The sequence below is a fragment of the Seriola dumerili genome, unplaced genomic scaffold (genome assembly GCF_002260705.1).
Source record: "Seriola dumerili isolate Sdu_G_001 unplaced genomic scaffold, Sdu_1.0 BDQW01000081.1, whole genome shotgun sequence".
In the NCBI taxonomy this organism is placed as follows: domain Eukaryota; kingdom Metazoa; phylum Chordata; class Actinopteri; order Carangiformes; family Carangidae; genus Seriola; species Seriola dumerili.
The window spans coordinates 1,492,359-1,508,682 of record NW_019174336.1 but is presented as its reverse complement, the minus strand read 5'-3'; the positions used below and the strand labels follow the sequence as shown (position 1 = coordinate 1,508,682).

Below are 16,324 nucleotides of genomic sequence, written 5' to 3'. Positions count from 1 at the left end.
ATCTTCACAGCTAGTTAATCACAGCTATACTGCTAACCCAGCTAACTCCAGCTTCACTGCTCACTCCTCTCTCTCTCTTGCTATTGCTGCCTCTTAGTTTACTCTCCACACACGTCTGCACATGCATATAATGCTGCAATATCATAACTGATCTCAGAACAGTGGAAGCTGAGTCAAGGACAGCTTGACAAGAACACTTGGCCATAGCTAGTCAGCCGTCCAAGAGCCCAGGATTATCCTCAAAGCACAGACGTCCAAAAAAGACTCCTCTCTGCTCGACAAGCTCCAACCTTTGTCAACAGGACGCGGTTACACCCACGAAAAGGACGGAAACTATAGATACAACAGCTGGAAGTCAAGCTAGTTTTGAGAGGCAATACCCTGTTGCCACCACAAGAGGGCAGTAAATTACATGATGGATAAACAGGCATCAGATCCTTTGTGGGGCATAACTGTTCTGAGATGTGAGGAGAGATATTGGTTCCACTTTGGTATCTTTCTAACTGATGTCTATTTTCAGCTTTCACTGTCGAAGCCTCACACGCCACTGTGAAACAGCTTTAGACTCAGAATCAGAAGGTGGCAGTAATGCATCAAAAAAAATGTCAGGAGAGGAAGAAGTCCCCAAAAGTAAAAAAAAAAAAAAAAAAAAAAGGACTCAAAGCAGCTGATTTGAAATAAAAGAATCTGTGTGAACTGTGTGGGCCTGAGTCTGGCACATGTACTTCCACATCTGGGCAGAATCCAGCTGTTTTCCTCACATACTGACTGACATCCGGAAGATTTTCTACACCAGAATTGGTCCAGATGTGGAAGTAGCATCAGTCAACAAATCTAGAATTACAAATCAGTAGATAATATGTGTTTGCCTCATGCAGCATATTGAAAATCTACTGATCTAGAATCTAAAACGTACAGTATTTGCCTCCATTCAGGGCAGAGGTTTTCCTCAGACAGTAGCTGTGCTCTGACACACTGTTAGCTGAAAACTCTCCATCCACAGCTCCTGTGTCCACACACTGTTTCATGTTGCCTCTGTTTGAAGTCAAGGTGGGGTCAGAGGACCAGTAGCATAAATCACTGTAGTTAGATGATGGTGGAGCCTGCAGGAGGAGAACAACCCGCAGCTGCTGGGGCGAGAGTCTGGGGAGGCGATGAAACCTAATCTGAGAAGTTTTCATGGAGGCATGTTTTTCTAGTGCTGAGGCTGGCTGTTGATCAGCTGTGGTATCCAAACAGAACAGGACTTTAAGGAGCTCCTGCTGGTTCCTGTGTTGTTTCTTTGGCTTGACGGTGTTCACAACCCTCCTCTTTTCTTTGCCCCCTGCTCCCTGGGGGATGGGGCATGTTTAGAGTCCTGGACAGCCTGCTGTGTCTGGGTCCAGGATTTACTCCTGGACCCTCACCTGCAGGGGTCTCTGCTTTGATTAATGCTGAACACACCAGGTCCTCTGGTTCCTAATAAAATAAACCTGCTCAGTTTTACAATGACAAACCCCACAAACCTCTTTGTTTTATGAATAAGAAGAGCAATGGGGCCACAATATAAATACAATATAGCGAAGGAACAAGAGACAAAACAGTCATTGTTGCATAAAGACATAAAGAAATCTATAATGGATCTCCCAGGTCACCAGAATATTGAGAGCAAATCTTAAAGGTGCAAGAGTTCAGTTGTATGCTAATATTACAACCCATATCATAATGTATTCAGTTACACAGAATCACAGCATCTGAGTACTGATCTGAAAGCTGTGATCAGTGGTCAGCAGGAATATGAAGTATAGTTAATAGGATAAAATGTGCAAAACAACTGGGATGTGTCTTTAAAGGGGCTGTTGGTAAGTTTTCTCTGCTGCTGAACGCGGTTTCTTGTCAGGAGCAGGTGGTGGTGACTGTTACCTGACAAGAGCTTCAGCCTTCTTTATCTTTATAAGACAAGGGGTTACAATACGTCCCATGAGCAGCTACGTCTTCAGGACAGACAGAAGGCTACAGTGCGTCTAAGGTTGCTTCCTTTGATGTGTGAAAAACCAGGACACTCAGATGTTGTTTTTTTCATCTCTCTGCCCAAGTTTTTCTTTTTTTTTACTATGACCTGCCAGAGTGGGGTCGTTTTTTTTTTTTTTTTAGGTATTTTTTGGATTTTTATTTGACAGGACAGTAGAGAGAGACAGAACATGTGAGGACGGAGAGCAGGAGAATGACATGCAGCAAAGAGTCCAGCCACTCGGGAGTCAGACCAGGAACTTGTTGCTCAGTATATCTGCACTCACTTTGTATGCGCCCTAACTGCTCAGCTATTTGGTCGTCCAACTCATGAGGTCATGGACGTTGATGGGCGGCAGTTACGAGGTATTAAGGTAAACTGGGCACTGTTGTACCTGTTTTCATACGTTTACGGACACAGGATTTTACATAAAACCAGGAAGAAAACAGAGATGCAGTGCAAGGAAACAAAACCAAACGGTTTTATTTGAAACTATGAAATTCTAAAATAGAAGTGCATTTTCACAAAAACCGAGACAATCGCTCAAAAAAGAGAACAATCCCAGGAAAACTGGTGTCTCAAGTGACTCGCTATCAGAAAGTAACGAGACAGGCCGGGGCTAGCTGGTTAGCATGCTAACTTCAGTAGAGGGAAAGATGTGATAGAGACAAGAGTTAACATTGGGGTTTCTTTCCACTTCTGGAGACAGCTGTTGATGAGTAAAGGAATGAAGTTTGATGCTGAACTCACAACGTTTCTTCTAGACTGGTAAGTAAACAGCTGCTAAGGCTAATCCTAGCTATGTAGCAATAGCAAAACTTATGAATAGCTCCTTGAACTCCTTTAAAGCAGTTGTTCTCAAAGTGGGGTCAGGGGACCCCCAGGGGTCCTGGAGGGGGTTCCTGGGGGTTCCCAGAAAAAAAGGGGACAATTAATTTTCACCATAGACTAGGTGTAATTTGTGGCAGTTTAGGGTCCTAGATGTGAGAAGGTTTACAGCAGCTGGGTCAAATCTGTGCAGTGACAGACTTCCAAAAGTGTTGGACAGGAAACACATGTGGATCCTGGCTCCTGAGAGACTGCTGCTTCAACAATGGGACATAAAGTACTAAAGTAATATAAGTACATATATACAATACAGCTCCTGAAACACAATGACATAAACATTCTTCTTCAAATAATTTATATGCATGTCCTCACAAGAAAAAATGCATTCACTTTCACAGTGTACTATTAAGGACTTAAAACGTCTGTAGAAGAGACAACAGGACAGCATGCTTCAGTCATTACAACATTACAAGACAAGAGAGAACATGGAATCACATTCAGCCAACATGCTGAACAGACAGATGATCATTTTAATAAAATACTATTGTGTTCATATCCAAAACCTTCCTCCTCTGAGCCACAGAGCTCCATTGTTGTCACACTGTTCCTTCGTTACTGTGAACACACACTGCCGTTTATTTAGACAACCCCATGTACACAATCCTGCTGCCACAAACTCTCACTAGAGAAGTGTGGATTAATTCTCTGCTGAAAATAGTCCACAACAACTGCACTATTTCCTCCTGTTTGAGGAACATTTGTTAAAAACTACAATGTCCAGGTGTTTTAGGAAATCACAGACTGCAGATCACAGACAATTATATACATTTTAACTTCATATTGTTCTGCAGGATCAGATATTCTGGTGGAAAACAAACTGGTCATCTGTGAACATCTTATTGAAATGTTCAGAATCAACAGATACATAAATTAACATTTCCTCATCACGTTAAGCGAAGGGAACGACAGCTATTATGTTTCCTACAGAATATATTTGTGGCTGCAGTTTAGTTGTACAGAGACAGGGCTGCTCCACAGACTGTGAGAGAATGGTGTCTGCTTGTATGAGGATGCTCACAGATCCTTTGCAGTAGCCTGTGTGGCACCATGTTGGCACAATCTCCTCACACGGGGCTGATAAGGAAGAAGCCAGTGTCTGATTTCATCAGCTGTTCGTTAGCCACGACAAAGAAAACTCAAGGTTTGGTTTTCATGAAATCTACTGAAAACACAACCAGTTTTACTGAGAGGAAATGTAAAATACATCAGATCTGAAGATACCGTTTAATACGTCCATGTGCATCATAAGCGCGTCTATGTGCCAGTGACATCAGAGCTCACCTGTCTGTGTGCCAGTGACATCAGAGCTCACCTGTCTGTGTGCCTGTGACATCAGAGATCACCTGTCTGTGTGCCTGTGACATCAGAGCTCACCAGAGAGCCTGCAGCTCACCTGTCTGTGTCCGTGTTGTTTAGGCTCAGGATTTTCAGAATAAAACGATGCCTGACATTAGTAAACAGATCAGTTGGACAAACAATTTACTGTATGAATAATGCTCATGTCAAAATGACTCATGTACATGTAACATCGTCAAATATACAGCAGCAATATGTGAAATTATAATTACACATAATCTGTATTAATGTTCTCCCTCCAGAGTCAACATGTGGAACATTTGAGACTCAGTGTCTGTATCCCTACACACACACTTCTGTGGGGTCTCCCACCTTTACCTCTCCCCTTTTTGCTGTTGTACTCTACAGGAGAGGTAAGTGACGACACTGTGATCGTGGTAATTTCCATGTTTTAACCTTTATGTTCAACTACATTAATTTATTGTGTAGTACACTAACAAATTGTGTAATTTAATGTGTGTAGGGGCACAATTGATCAATTTTGCTATTGACCTCTTTTGTCACAATAAACAGCGATGGCCTCCAACGATATCCTGGTCTTGGCCTCTTCATCCAAACACTACACACACAACGCTAGACATATTATTATAACTCATTTCAAAGATGACTAAAGTTTAGATTGATGACAGAACTTTGTTATGTTTCACGTCATTTTCACATCACAAATGAGTGAATGTAAATATAATATCAACCAATTTGTCCAGTGAAGATGTTTTCAATTTGACCTTTAAACTATAAATGCTGACAGATTCAGATTCACCACCGACTCCACTAGTGATACTGCTGGTCAACAACACCTACAGTCAAGTCTTCCCCAGATCCCAGTCGGTCACTCATCATCATAATGACCAACATTTTGCAGAAAACAAACCTGGCAACTGATAGTTGCTGCACAGACCTTGGTGGTAACACAAAGGGGAGGTCAAATATCGGGGGGAACAATTAATCAAAACTGACATTGGGACATGTCCCTGGCATAGATGTAACTGTAAATGCTTTGAGACTACAGGTAAAAACATTGCTTTTGTAAAAACATCTCCATTCTACAAGCTCCAGAGCCTCAAAGCCTGAATGTGTGAGGACTGAGGAGCTCTGATTACACCCGTGACGTCTCTCTTCTATTGCTGATCATTTTTTTTCTATGTGAGCAGCTGAGGAGGACGAAGCTGAAACACGGAGGCAGCAGCCTGTGAGAAATCCTCCTGTCGTCATCTGTGAACCTGCTCCTGAGCTGAGGTGGATTTAACAAGCTGATGCTCCAGTAGTCTGTGTTCAGAGTCTACACCAGCACAACGAGGACTGTAGCAAACACACAGGGACGAAACATGCAGTCATGCAGGTGCCACTCATACTTTAGCATTTATAAGCAGCTGGTGTAGAGCACATTATATTGTAGTGTAAACAGATATTTTAAGTGATTATTAATGTTTATCAACTTCATAACTCTTCCTGTGACACATATGGAACAGATAATGAACAATATAATGAGTAATATTCAAGTGGGACTAATTCAAAGTTAACACAGGATTGTATCTGTGTTATACTGAAGCACACTGCAGTGATTGTTAGTGTGTAGGAAGCAGGCTGAGCTGTCAACAAGTCCTTCAAACCACACGCCAAAACACATCGTTTATCAGCACCTCGCAAAACAGAATGATCTGCCACCACCACAGCCGAGGCACAAAAACACCGGCTACCACAGATGGTGTTTGTTTCTTTCTGACTTTCCTGTGGCCGTTTGTTTGAGCTGAGGCTTCTGGTGTGTAACCAGAACCTGAAGCATCAAGAGGTCAAGAGGTCATGAGACTCAGTGGGGGGGGGGGGGGGGGGGTGTGATGTTTAAAAAAAACTGAACAGGCTTTTTAAGTTGTACACATATCGTCACATCAGACATTTATAATCTTAAACTTCTTTCATTCACACAAAAGTACAAATGGACTGACACTGATACAAAACACCAACATCACTGAGTGTTACACCTCTGTCCTTTCACTGACTGAATCCAGCTGGAGTAGCTAGTAGCTAGAGGTGTGGTGAGAAAGCAGCTGTTGCCAGGTAACAGCTATATGTAAAATTGATTATAGGCTATAGGCTAAACCTTTGTTTCTCTAATTTCTACAGTGCTCTGATAATGTCTCTTTAGTGATTTTAATATTCCTAATATTGACTCATCATATTTCTCTGTTGTAGTTACAGTTATACAGTTACTTGCTGCTATTTATCCAAGCTCATATACTTCACATTCCAAATATGCACATATACTGTACATGTATAAAAGTAACATAGTTTTTAATTCACTAAGACTATCTCTAATATAGCTAATCTTTTTATTAAAATGTGTACAGACACTTATTTATGTGTGAGTTATTTATTTGCATTAGTGATGTCATTCTCCCGTGTTATTATTGGTCTCATTATAATATTACAGGTTATTGTTTTGCACTGTTGTTTCTTCATGTCATTGTCATTTTTCTTGATGTGCACAGTTTGTGTTGCACTGGTTGTGTGTTCTTTTTTGTGTATTTTGTCTGTTTTTAATGTCTATCTATGAGCCCTTTAAATTGCCTCGGGAAAAATAAAATTTCTTGAATTGAATTGAATTGAATTGAAATGAATTGAATTGAATTGAATTGAATTGAATTGAATTGAATTGAATCGAATTGAATTGAATCGAATTGAGTATATGAACTTATTCAATTGTAGTTTGTTACAGTGACATAAACGCTTGATAGTTCCCGCAGTGTGTAATATTTTTCGTGACATCGAAAACAAAAATAATCATTATTATTTTATTTTCAGCAGTCTGTCCTGCTGTCGTGTCTGACCCTCATGTCACTGCCTTGCTTACTGTACACTGAACCATGTAATCAATTGAATCATGTGATGAATAAAAATTTGAACTGTGACAGCAGGGTTTATATCTGAAACATAAAATACAATAATATAATTATACATTATTTGAAAAAAAAACAACCAACTGAAACCCCTGAAACCACACCAGCCAGCAAAAAATAAATAAATAAACTAAGATCATATATCACAATATTTGGACTGGACTGTATTGACAAACATATGAAAGTATTTTCTGTTAGATCTAAACAACAGCTATTTTTCTCAAATCAGTGTAACAGCTCAACAGTATCCACTTTATTGCAATTTATTTCATCGGTCTGTTTCCTGTCCAGAGGTGATGCGACATCAAAGCTAAACACTCAGTGGATTATTCACAGCAGCTGCATTAAGATCCTAGAACAATAATTATGGACTATAAATACAATACCAATGCATTTATTTTGTTTTAATCACATGCTGGGGTGTTTTTTTATTTTAAATGTGTATGACATGAATAGAGTTTGAGGTCAGGACATTTTGCTTTTATCCAGACAGATAAATGAGATAAAAGACAAATGGATGATGAACGTAAATCCAAAAGGTGCATTTTGAAGATTTCTAAAGGATCTGTTGTTTCTGAAGCTGCACATGTCTCCCTACAGTCCAGTGATCATAATCTGAAAGAAGAAGACACCACGAACCTGCCTGCAGACTGACTGTGACTGTACAGCACAGTGGGACATGACCTGTACTTACACTGATGACTAATGATCCTCTCAATTATTTCCTCCTCAAGCCAAACGCTTGGTCTCTTAACAATAATGTTGATATTTTAGCGTTCAGTGTTTCACTATAATACAAGCAGGAAATTTATGAGATAAATTGTATTTCACATCTCCACTACACTCTCTGTGAAATACAGTTATTATTTTTAATAATAAGCTTAATTCTGATCAATATCAAAATTCAGTGAACCAATATTTCCGTCTTTTTTAATCATTTTTTTTTATCACTGTATGTATGATTGTATGTATCTAATTTAACTTTAGAGACTCTGTCAATCTATCCACACTAATGTACAGTTTCCTGTATGTTTAACAGTAGATTTTAATATTTTAATGGCATTTGCTCCTGACTTTCTTTGTGACCTGAGAGCAGCCTGAGCTCCTCTGGTTGGTCTTTGGAAGTGGTTCCAGGTCAAGACTAAAAACCAGATGAGGCCTTGGGAAGCAGGGCCCCTCAAATCTGGAACAAGGTGTCTCAGAAAACCAGGCGAGGCAGTTCTTAAAGAAACACGATCTTTCCTTACACGATCTTCTCTCTGGGTCGTCCTGAGCTTTTTACTTGCTCTAATTTGATTGTCAAACTATATTTTATTAATATGTTTTTTTATCTATATTTTTGTTTTTGGATTTCTTTGATTTAAATCTCAAAGAAGACATCCTCAATGCAATCCCAAAAAGTGAAAAATACAATAATTTTCTCTGAAAGGTTGAAGGGTTTAATTATTACACCTGTATGTGATTCTTATAAAATTATCATCAACTATCTATCTATCTATCTATCTATCTATCTATCTATCTATCTATCTATCTATCTATCTATCTATCTAAAACAATTTAACATTTTTCGATGCATTGTGATTTTTCCTGAACTGAATCCACGATGTGTCTGCAGTGTGATGATATTAGAAGTACATGTTGCCCATTGTTGGAGCTCAGACGTGCAGCAGTGACACTGAAGCTCTGACAGTGAGAGTTTAAAGACTTTAAAGAAAAGCAGACCGAGTCACAGAGACACCCAGCAGAGAGATGATCTGACAGTCAGACGGCCTGCTGTCAGCACGCAGCCCAGCCTGTCTGGAAAAACCCCCAATACAACAGAGAGACCCCCCACTCGCAGGAGCCCCCCCCCCCGCCCCCAAACAACAATGCTCATATGAACACAGCACTGTCAAACCACAACCACACCAAAGGCTTCCAACTGTAATCTCAGCAGATTTCTATGAGCAGCAGATTCTTGATGTCCTGCTCACACCTCCTCCTTCTTCTTCTTCTTCTTCTTCTTCTTCAAAAGACATTTACTGCTCCCTCACATGTTTATAACATTTGTATATATTTGTGTATTTAATGACAAATTCCTGATAAACATGTCTACACACATTTCCTACAGTTTGCCTCAAAACTATTCCCATCACATCAATCATGCATATTCTTGTAGCTCGGTGCTGTCACTTCTCTTATTGTTAACTGTTACTGTCTTTGAATTATTCAATTTACAATGTACACTTTATTAGTTTTAAAGCGCATTAAAGTCTATGTTGACCCAGTCAGTCCTACTGAGCTGTAACACAACAGCTGCATACAGATGTGCAATTTAAAGTAATCACCACTGCACACTGATCCATGCGACTTTATGACTTATACAGTTCATTATATACGATATTACATGAAAACCTAATAAATATGAACTAAACTGAGAACTAAGTCAACACATTAAACAATGAGTTTTCATATGAAAACAATATTAATATTAATATTAATATTAATGTTAATAAGATGTTTTAATTCCTAAATTAGATGATTAGTTGATTAGAGAGTATTGTGGCTTTTTTCCTCATATTTCACAAATAACAAAATATACTAATTTTCTATATTTCATATCAAAGCACTGCAGTAAATTTTATGTTATATTATCAATATATAATATCAATATTAACCCTTTAATTAACTCATTAAATTAAATTAAATTAAATTAAATAAGACAGAATAATAATTAAATTGCTAGCCTAATATTAGACTTGATTAATTCATTCATTGAAATTCATGATTACTTCATAGGAAAAAAGTAATAACCTAACTAAATTTAAATGTAAATAATCTTTTGAGTTACTATTTACATTGTTTGTTAGTTGCAATAACAAAAATAAGGCTCAAAATAATAAGTAATGGAAATCTGTACATTTACATTTAGAATAGCACATGGCCTATAGGTGAAAAAGAAATGATATATGGGCTAGAATCTACAGATATAACAGATCCATCTGCCTTCGATCTGCTGAAGTGATTGTTTTGCAGATGAAAATGGAAAATGATTCAAATGCAGAATGAACCTAAATCTGAACACAGATCAGTATTTAGATAAAAATCAGATTAGATTAGATACAGTCTAAAACCAAACAGCCAAACTGTACAAAAGGTCTTTTTAATGCATGAGAGCAAATACCAGAGGTGTTTTTAGGTTTACTGGACAAAGGGCTTGAAAGGGATTTAAAGGGACGTGTGTGTGTGTTTCTATTGTTGGGGTTAAATTATGGAACAGTGCTGATATAAATTTAAAAATGTGTAATTGGCTTATGGTTTTCTGAAGAGTGGTTTACAGAGCTGTTTCTGAGGGTCACAAGTGTGAATGCTTTTCTTTTCTTTTTGGCGGGCAGCTTAAATTGATTAGAATGTGGCTTGAGTTTGTGGGTTTTTATGTTTTTGTGTTTTTTATCTTTAGTGTATCATGTGTAATGACTGAGTAAACGCTACCACTAAGCTTTCTTTCTCTCTTGTATTCTAGCTGTTCCAAAGCTTCCCCCTCCAGCCGCAGCCCTGCAGGCCGCACTGAGCCCCGCTGTAGTGAGGAGAGACGGGTCTTACTGCTGGTAGTCGCTCTTGCAGTACAGTTTGGTGTCCCTGAAGTAGCAGGTGGCGGTGAGCGGCTGCTGGCACGCGGCGCACTGCAGGCACTCCTCGTGCCAGGACGCGTCGTTGACCCGCATCAGAAAGCGGTCTGAGATGATCCGGGCGCAGCCCTCGCACACGGCCCGCTGAGAGTCCCCGCCTGCCGGAGAGGAGGGAGACACTATAAAACCAACAGCAGAGCCCGCGAAGTGACTGTCAGTCAGGAGGAGATGGACAAAGAGGAGCAGCCACTCACACTACACGACCAAAGACCAAAGCCCGTCTGGCACAGTGAGAACTTCACTGATTCATCACTGGTTTTTACATCTGTATTAATATAGTAGCAGACTTTGCAGTAGCAGTCAAAGCCTGTTTCCTGTGTCATGGCTGAGTCCTCTGTGTTAAAGGCTCAGTTCACACAAATGATAGGAAAATAAAATTGTTCTCACTGAGGTCTGTGGAGACGGTTGCTGCAGAATTATCAATAGGTATCACTTTACAATCAGACCCCCCTTATAAAGCATACACGAATGGCTTATAACTAGTTTGTTAATTAGCTTGTCAACACTTGTAAATTATTTATTCGCTGTTATAACACATTAGATAAAAAGGGTAACAGTGACCTGTTGCTTGCCAAATAGTGAGCCCACATGTCTCTGTACTGTTCAGCCTCATGTCTCATTAGTTACTGAGCTTCCTTTGTTTTCTCCATCATCAGCATTTGTACCTGCTGCTTCATCTCTTTTGTTCAGTTACTATCAATGAACCACCGTCAGCATCTTAATGCTCAAACAGTTGCATATGGCAGATCAAATTATGGCAGATCACATGATCATATCAAATGAGCAGATCCATCCTCTGAGGCCTGGGCAGTGTTGTTTACCTTGACATGCTCTCAGGAGCCGTCCTCATTATAATCTGTTGATATGATATATGCTATCAGTATTTTTAAATGTCTTTTATTTTGTAATGCTGTAAGCAGCACAAATAAATTCCTGTTTACCTTCATTGTTTTGAGGTTATAGATGTCTGACTGTGGCTGTAGATCTTTGGGTGAATGACTCCAGCCGAGGGTTTGAATTATACTGTGGGCCTGTTTCCCTTCACTGTGTCACATTAAAGGCCTAAATAAAACCAACAATAGTAGATTTGGCTGCACTGAATGTGACATTTACATTACATTTACATGTGCTCTCAGAGCTGGTTTTTCCCCTAATATAGTGAAGATCCATGTAGCCTTTTTGTCTTCTACCCGCTGACTGCATGAAGAGAAGCATCAGGCCTGAGCATTCATCATTTAGATTTCAGAAACCCCTCTATTTCTATTTTGTACAGTCTGAATTATAAAATGTATCATATGGTTTAAAGTAAAAAAAAACAGAGCTGGAATTATTCATGTTTGTTTAAAGAGGCCCCAAAAACTCATCTAAAACACAAATAAATAAATAATATAAAATGAGGTTACAATGGACAATACAGGATACAACATTCAAATAGTGTTTTATCTGACAATAGAAGGACTTCATGTTTTCTGTCCTTAATTCTAACTTGCAGCAGAAAAACTGTCCTTTATGGAAAGATTTTTTTCACTTTCTCACTCTGGCCTCGAATAAAAAATAAAATCCACAAATAAAGAAGAAAAGCAAATAGCCTAAAGAATAAAAAATAAAGATGGGCCTTACATGTTATCATATGATAATATAAAATCAAATTAAAGTAAATAAAATAAGATTCTGAGCAGTGTCGGGCGGAAAGAGGAATAAGAATTTATACCATAAAGGTAAAAAATCAGTTCCTAGTGATCACAGACCGGGTCCTGGGGCGGTCTGCAGGCCCGTCACACAAACAACACAGACTCACCGATCATAACCTCCAGAGAGCAGGCGTCAGTCCGCAGACGATCCTCGATTTTAATGTCATTCAGCATCTTTAAACAGGCAGCAGGGTGATGACCGCGCCGCTCCGCGCGCTCCACACTTCTGCCAACGTCCATAAGAGACCCGGGTCTGTCTGTGCGCTCTGCTCCTTCCCCCCTCTGAGATCTCTAAAAATCTGGAGGAGCGGCAAAAAGAAAGTGGAGTCTGTAAAATCCGCAAAGCTGAAACCTTCACAAGTTTCCGGTCTCCAGGAAAACTGATGATCAGCTGATGTAAATCCAGATGTTCGGAAAGAAAACGGTCCAGCAGTGCTAAGCTTGATGTGCCATCCTCAGCCCGAGTCTCTGTGTCAAAGAGGGTGAGAGCGGAGAGAGGAACCCTCCCCCTCCCCCTCCCCCTCCCCCTGCCCTCTCTCCACCGCCCCGGATCCGCCTCCACAAAAACCAGATACTGACTGGATCCTAAACTGTCTGAAAATCCACACCGGCCTTCAACGTCATGCAGTGACTCTGTGGTAGATTTAAAGCAGGGGACAAATTTACGACCAAGAAACACGTGTCTGCAGTTCATCACTCTTCAGCCTTAGTTTTATCCCTTAAAACATTTTCCGTGTTTCTTCCTGGCAGCATTTAGACCAGTGTTTCCCCTTCTTACCAGAACCTCTTCAAATTAATCTTCTTCAAAAAGTCAAAAATAAAAAAAACCTGAAGGGTCACATGATGATTAGAGAAGGAAATGAAAAAGACAAAAACAAATGAAATATAACAGGACCCAATAATATATTTCCATATTTAACCGAATTTGAAATATGAAAATTCCAAATGATAATAAATGGTTTATTGACTTGGCGCCATAGTGATGAAATATTCAAGAGCAATATATTTTATGGTCAAATAGAAATATCATTATTAAATACACATTTAAATTCCAGATTTTTTCCATTTACAGATATATTATTAGACTACATTACGTTATATTATATTATGATGATGATTATTACAGATCTAGATTTACTTATACATTTTAAAATAAGCTTCAGTGAGTTCAAAAATAAATAATATAAAAATGAAATCTGTGCAGTAAAATCTGCCTGATGACCCGCGCTGTTAAAAGCCTCCACAATACAGATTCACCATATTAAATATCACCCACATGACATCACATTATTGTCTGATTCAGACTGATCATGTGTGAGTCAGTGCGGGCCTGAGATCAGCTGTGTGACTCTTATCCATCAGCTGTCTGCTCTTTTGTTCGCGCTGCATTCACGGTCAGTTTGCAGATAGAAGTCGTCATGAGCGGCAGGAGGCTTTAATTAGCGGGAAATTAAATATCGCAAGGTTCAATTGTCAAGGAGCGAGGACCAATCAGAAGTGACACCTTCTACTGAACCTGTCCTTCAGTCTGTGTTATGCAAACACGGAGGTGGTGGAGGAGTCTGCGTTGATAAAACCTCCCGCCGCTCCGACACACACCGACTGGATTTCATGAAGCATCATGAGAATTTATTAGAGAAACAGCAAAAACGTATGAAGTCCACATAAACAAGAGAGAGCAGGTCTGTTGTTTCAGCTGAGACACATTGAGATATAAAAAAAAACGGATTTCAAAAGAAAAAGTACATTTTAGACAGGAAAATAGACATGTGGAGAACAAAATCTATTGTTTTTTTAAAATCATTTCTTATTTTTAAAATCTCTTTAGGCCTATTTTTTCATGTTTTTAATTTAAATTTTAATCATTTATATTATATTCATGCAATAACATCACACAAATTGTGATTTAGAATTCTGGCTATTTAAAAAAAAAAAAATTATCATTATCATTATTATATTATATTGTTATTAATGGTAGTTTCCTTGTCAGGGGATGATCCCTACATTGTGATGGTGTTTATAGCTACTAAAACCTGTGTGTGGAACTCATGCATCTTATATGGACAAAACATAATAATGTTGATGTTAGTAGCTGATATCAGATCATTATGTCATGGAAACCTGTAGGTATGAGAGGAGGCGTGTTGGATGTCTGCCATATTAATATTTCACATTTTAAAAAGTAGTAAATCATTCCTTTTCAGAGTTAAAATGAATGCAGCTCTTTTAGATGTGTATGTGCAGATATGAAAGCATCTATCAGGCTGTCGGTCCACCACCATACAGAGACCAATCCTGACGCCCTGTGGTCAAAAGCTGAAGTTCACTAACAATACGTCACTGCAGGCCAGAGTCAGAGACTGTATGTAAAAAGGTCAGAGTGCAGTGCTCATAAAAGGATTACAAAAACATATAAACATGTTGAAAACTGTCAAGAAATATAGGCCTATTTATTACAGAGCAATTTTAAAGTGAGCAGCCTGATCAGGATCAATCTGAATCTTCATCTGGAGGTTGCTTGGGGCCCACAACTCGTTTCTGCCCCGGGGCCTGATGGGTTAATAGGGGTGTGGTGGACTAGCCAGCGTGGGTAAAACCAGTAGATTATTGGTAGGTATCAGACACAGAACAAGCCCAGTTGCAGTCCACTTTAATCAGACAGGTCATGTCATGTCTTTGAATTATACACTCAGTGGCCACTTTATTAGGTACACCTTGCTAGTACCAGGTTGGACCCCCTTTTGCCTTCAGAACTGCCTTAATTCTTTGTGGGAAAGATTCAACAAGGTGCTGGAAACATTCCTCAGAGGATTTGGTCCATATTGACATGATAGCATTGCGCAGCTGCTGCAGATTTGTCAGTTGCACATCCATGATGCTAATCTCCCATTCCACCACTTGTAAACTGTAGCCTCAGTTTCCTGTTCTCTGACAGGAGTGGCACCTGGTGTGGTCTTCTGCTGCTGTAGCCCATCTGCTTCAAGGTTCGACGTGTTGTGTGTTCAGAGATGCTCTTCTGCTCTTCTTCATACCTCAGTTGTAACAAGTGGTTATTTAAGTTACTGTTCCCTTTCTATCAGCCTGAACCAGTCTGGCCATTCTCCTCTGACCTCTGGCACCAACAAGCCATTTTGGCCCAGAGAACTGCCGCTCACTGGATATTTCCTCTTTTTCGGAGCATTCTCTATAAAGCCTAGAGATGGTTGTGTGTGAAAATCCCAGTAGATCAGCAGTTTCTGAAATACTCAGACCAGCCCGCACCCACAACCATGCTACGTTCAAAGTCACTTAAATAACCTTTCTTCCCCATTCTGATGCTCAGTTTGAACTTCAGCCGATTGACTTGACCATGTCTACATGCCTAAATGCACTGAGTTGCTGCCATGTGATTGGCCTATTAGATTTTTGCATTTACAAGCAGTTGAACAGGTGTACCTTAATAAAGTGGCTGGTGACTGTATATAGAACATGTAAATATACTACATGAACACATTGATGCTACAACACAAATCAGTACTCAGTAACAGAATCCTTTGAGCTCTTCAGTGAAACTGCTGGTTCAGTTCTTGACTCAGCTTTTCTCTTCATGTGTATTAAAGGACCAGTGTGAAGGACTCAGGGAGTCAGACACTGCCGAGATGGTGACAGTGGAGCAGCTCACTCACTGTGGGTGACGTCACAGAGGCTACATCCATCTTTATTTACAGTCTATGGTTTTACTACACACTTGGAAAGGGAGTGGTGAGGGGATTGGTGAAGGGAGGGGTATTCAATTGATTGCAATCTGCAACCTCACCACTAGATGTCACTAAATGCTTTACACTGGTTATGATATTT

The 16,324-nt window shown here is 39.6% G+C and overlaps 1 protein-coding gene across 2 annotated transcripts in view; it reads right to left on the bottom strand.

Moving 5' to 3' along the window:
• The window catches only part of LOC111221216 (LIM homeobox transcription factor 1-beta.1-like), a 55,956-nt gene extending 43,283 nt beyond the window's left edge, over window positions 1–12,673 (bottom strand). Inside the window, exons 1-2 of one of the 2 annotated variants that reach the window (XM_022744583.1) lie at window positions 12,578–12,673; window positions 10,711–10,880 (exon numbers count right to left, since the gene is read on the bottom strand). In XM_022744583.1, coding sequence (XP_022600304.1) covers window positions 10,711–10,880; window positions 12,578–12,661 — 254 coding nt within the window. In that variant the 5' untranslated portion in view covers window positions 12,662–12,673. Of the gene's footprint in view, window positions 1–10,710; window positions 10,895–12,577 lie in introns of both variants that reach the window. The other variant, XM_022744582.1, reaches the window with a different exon arrangement.
• Between the last annotated feature and the right edge of the window lie 3,651 nt (window positions 12,674–16,324).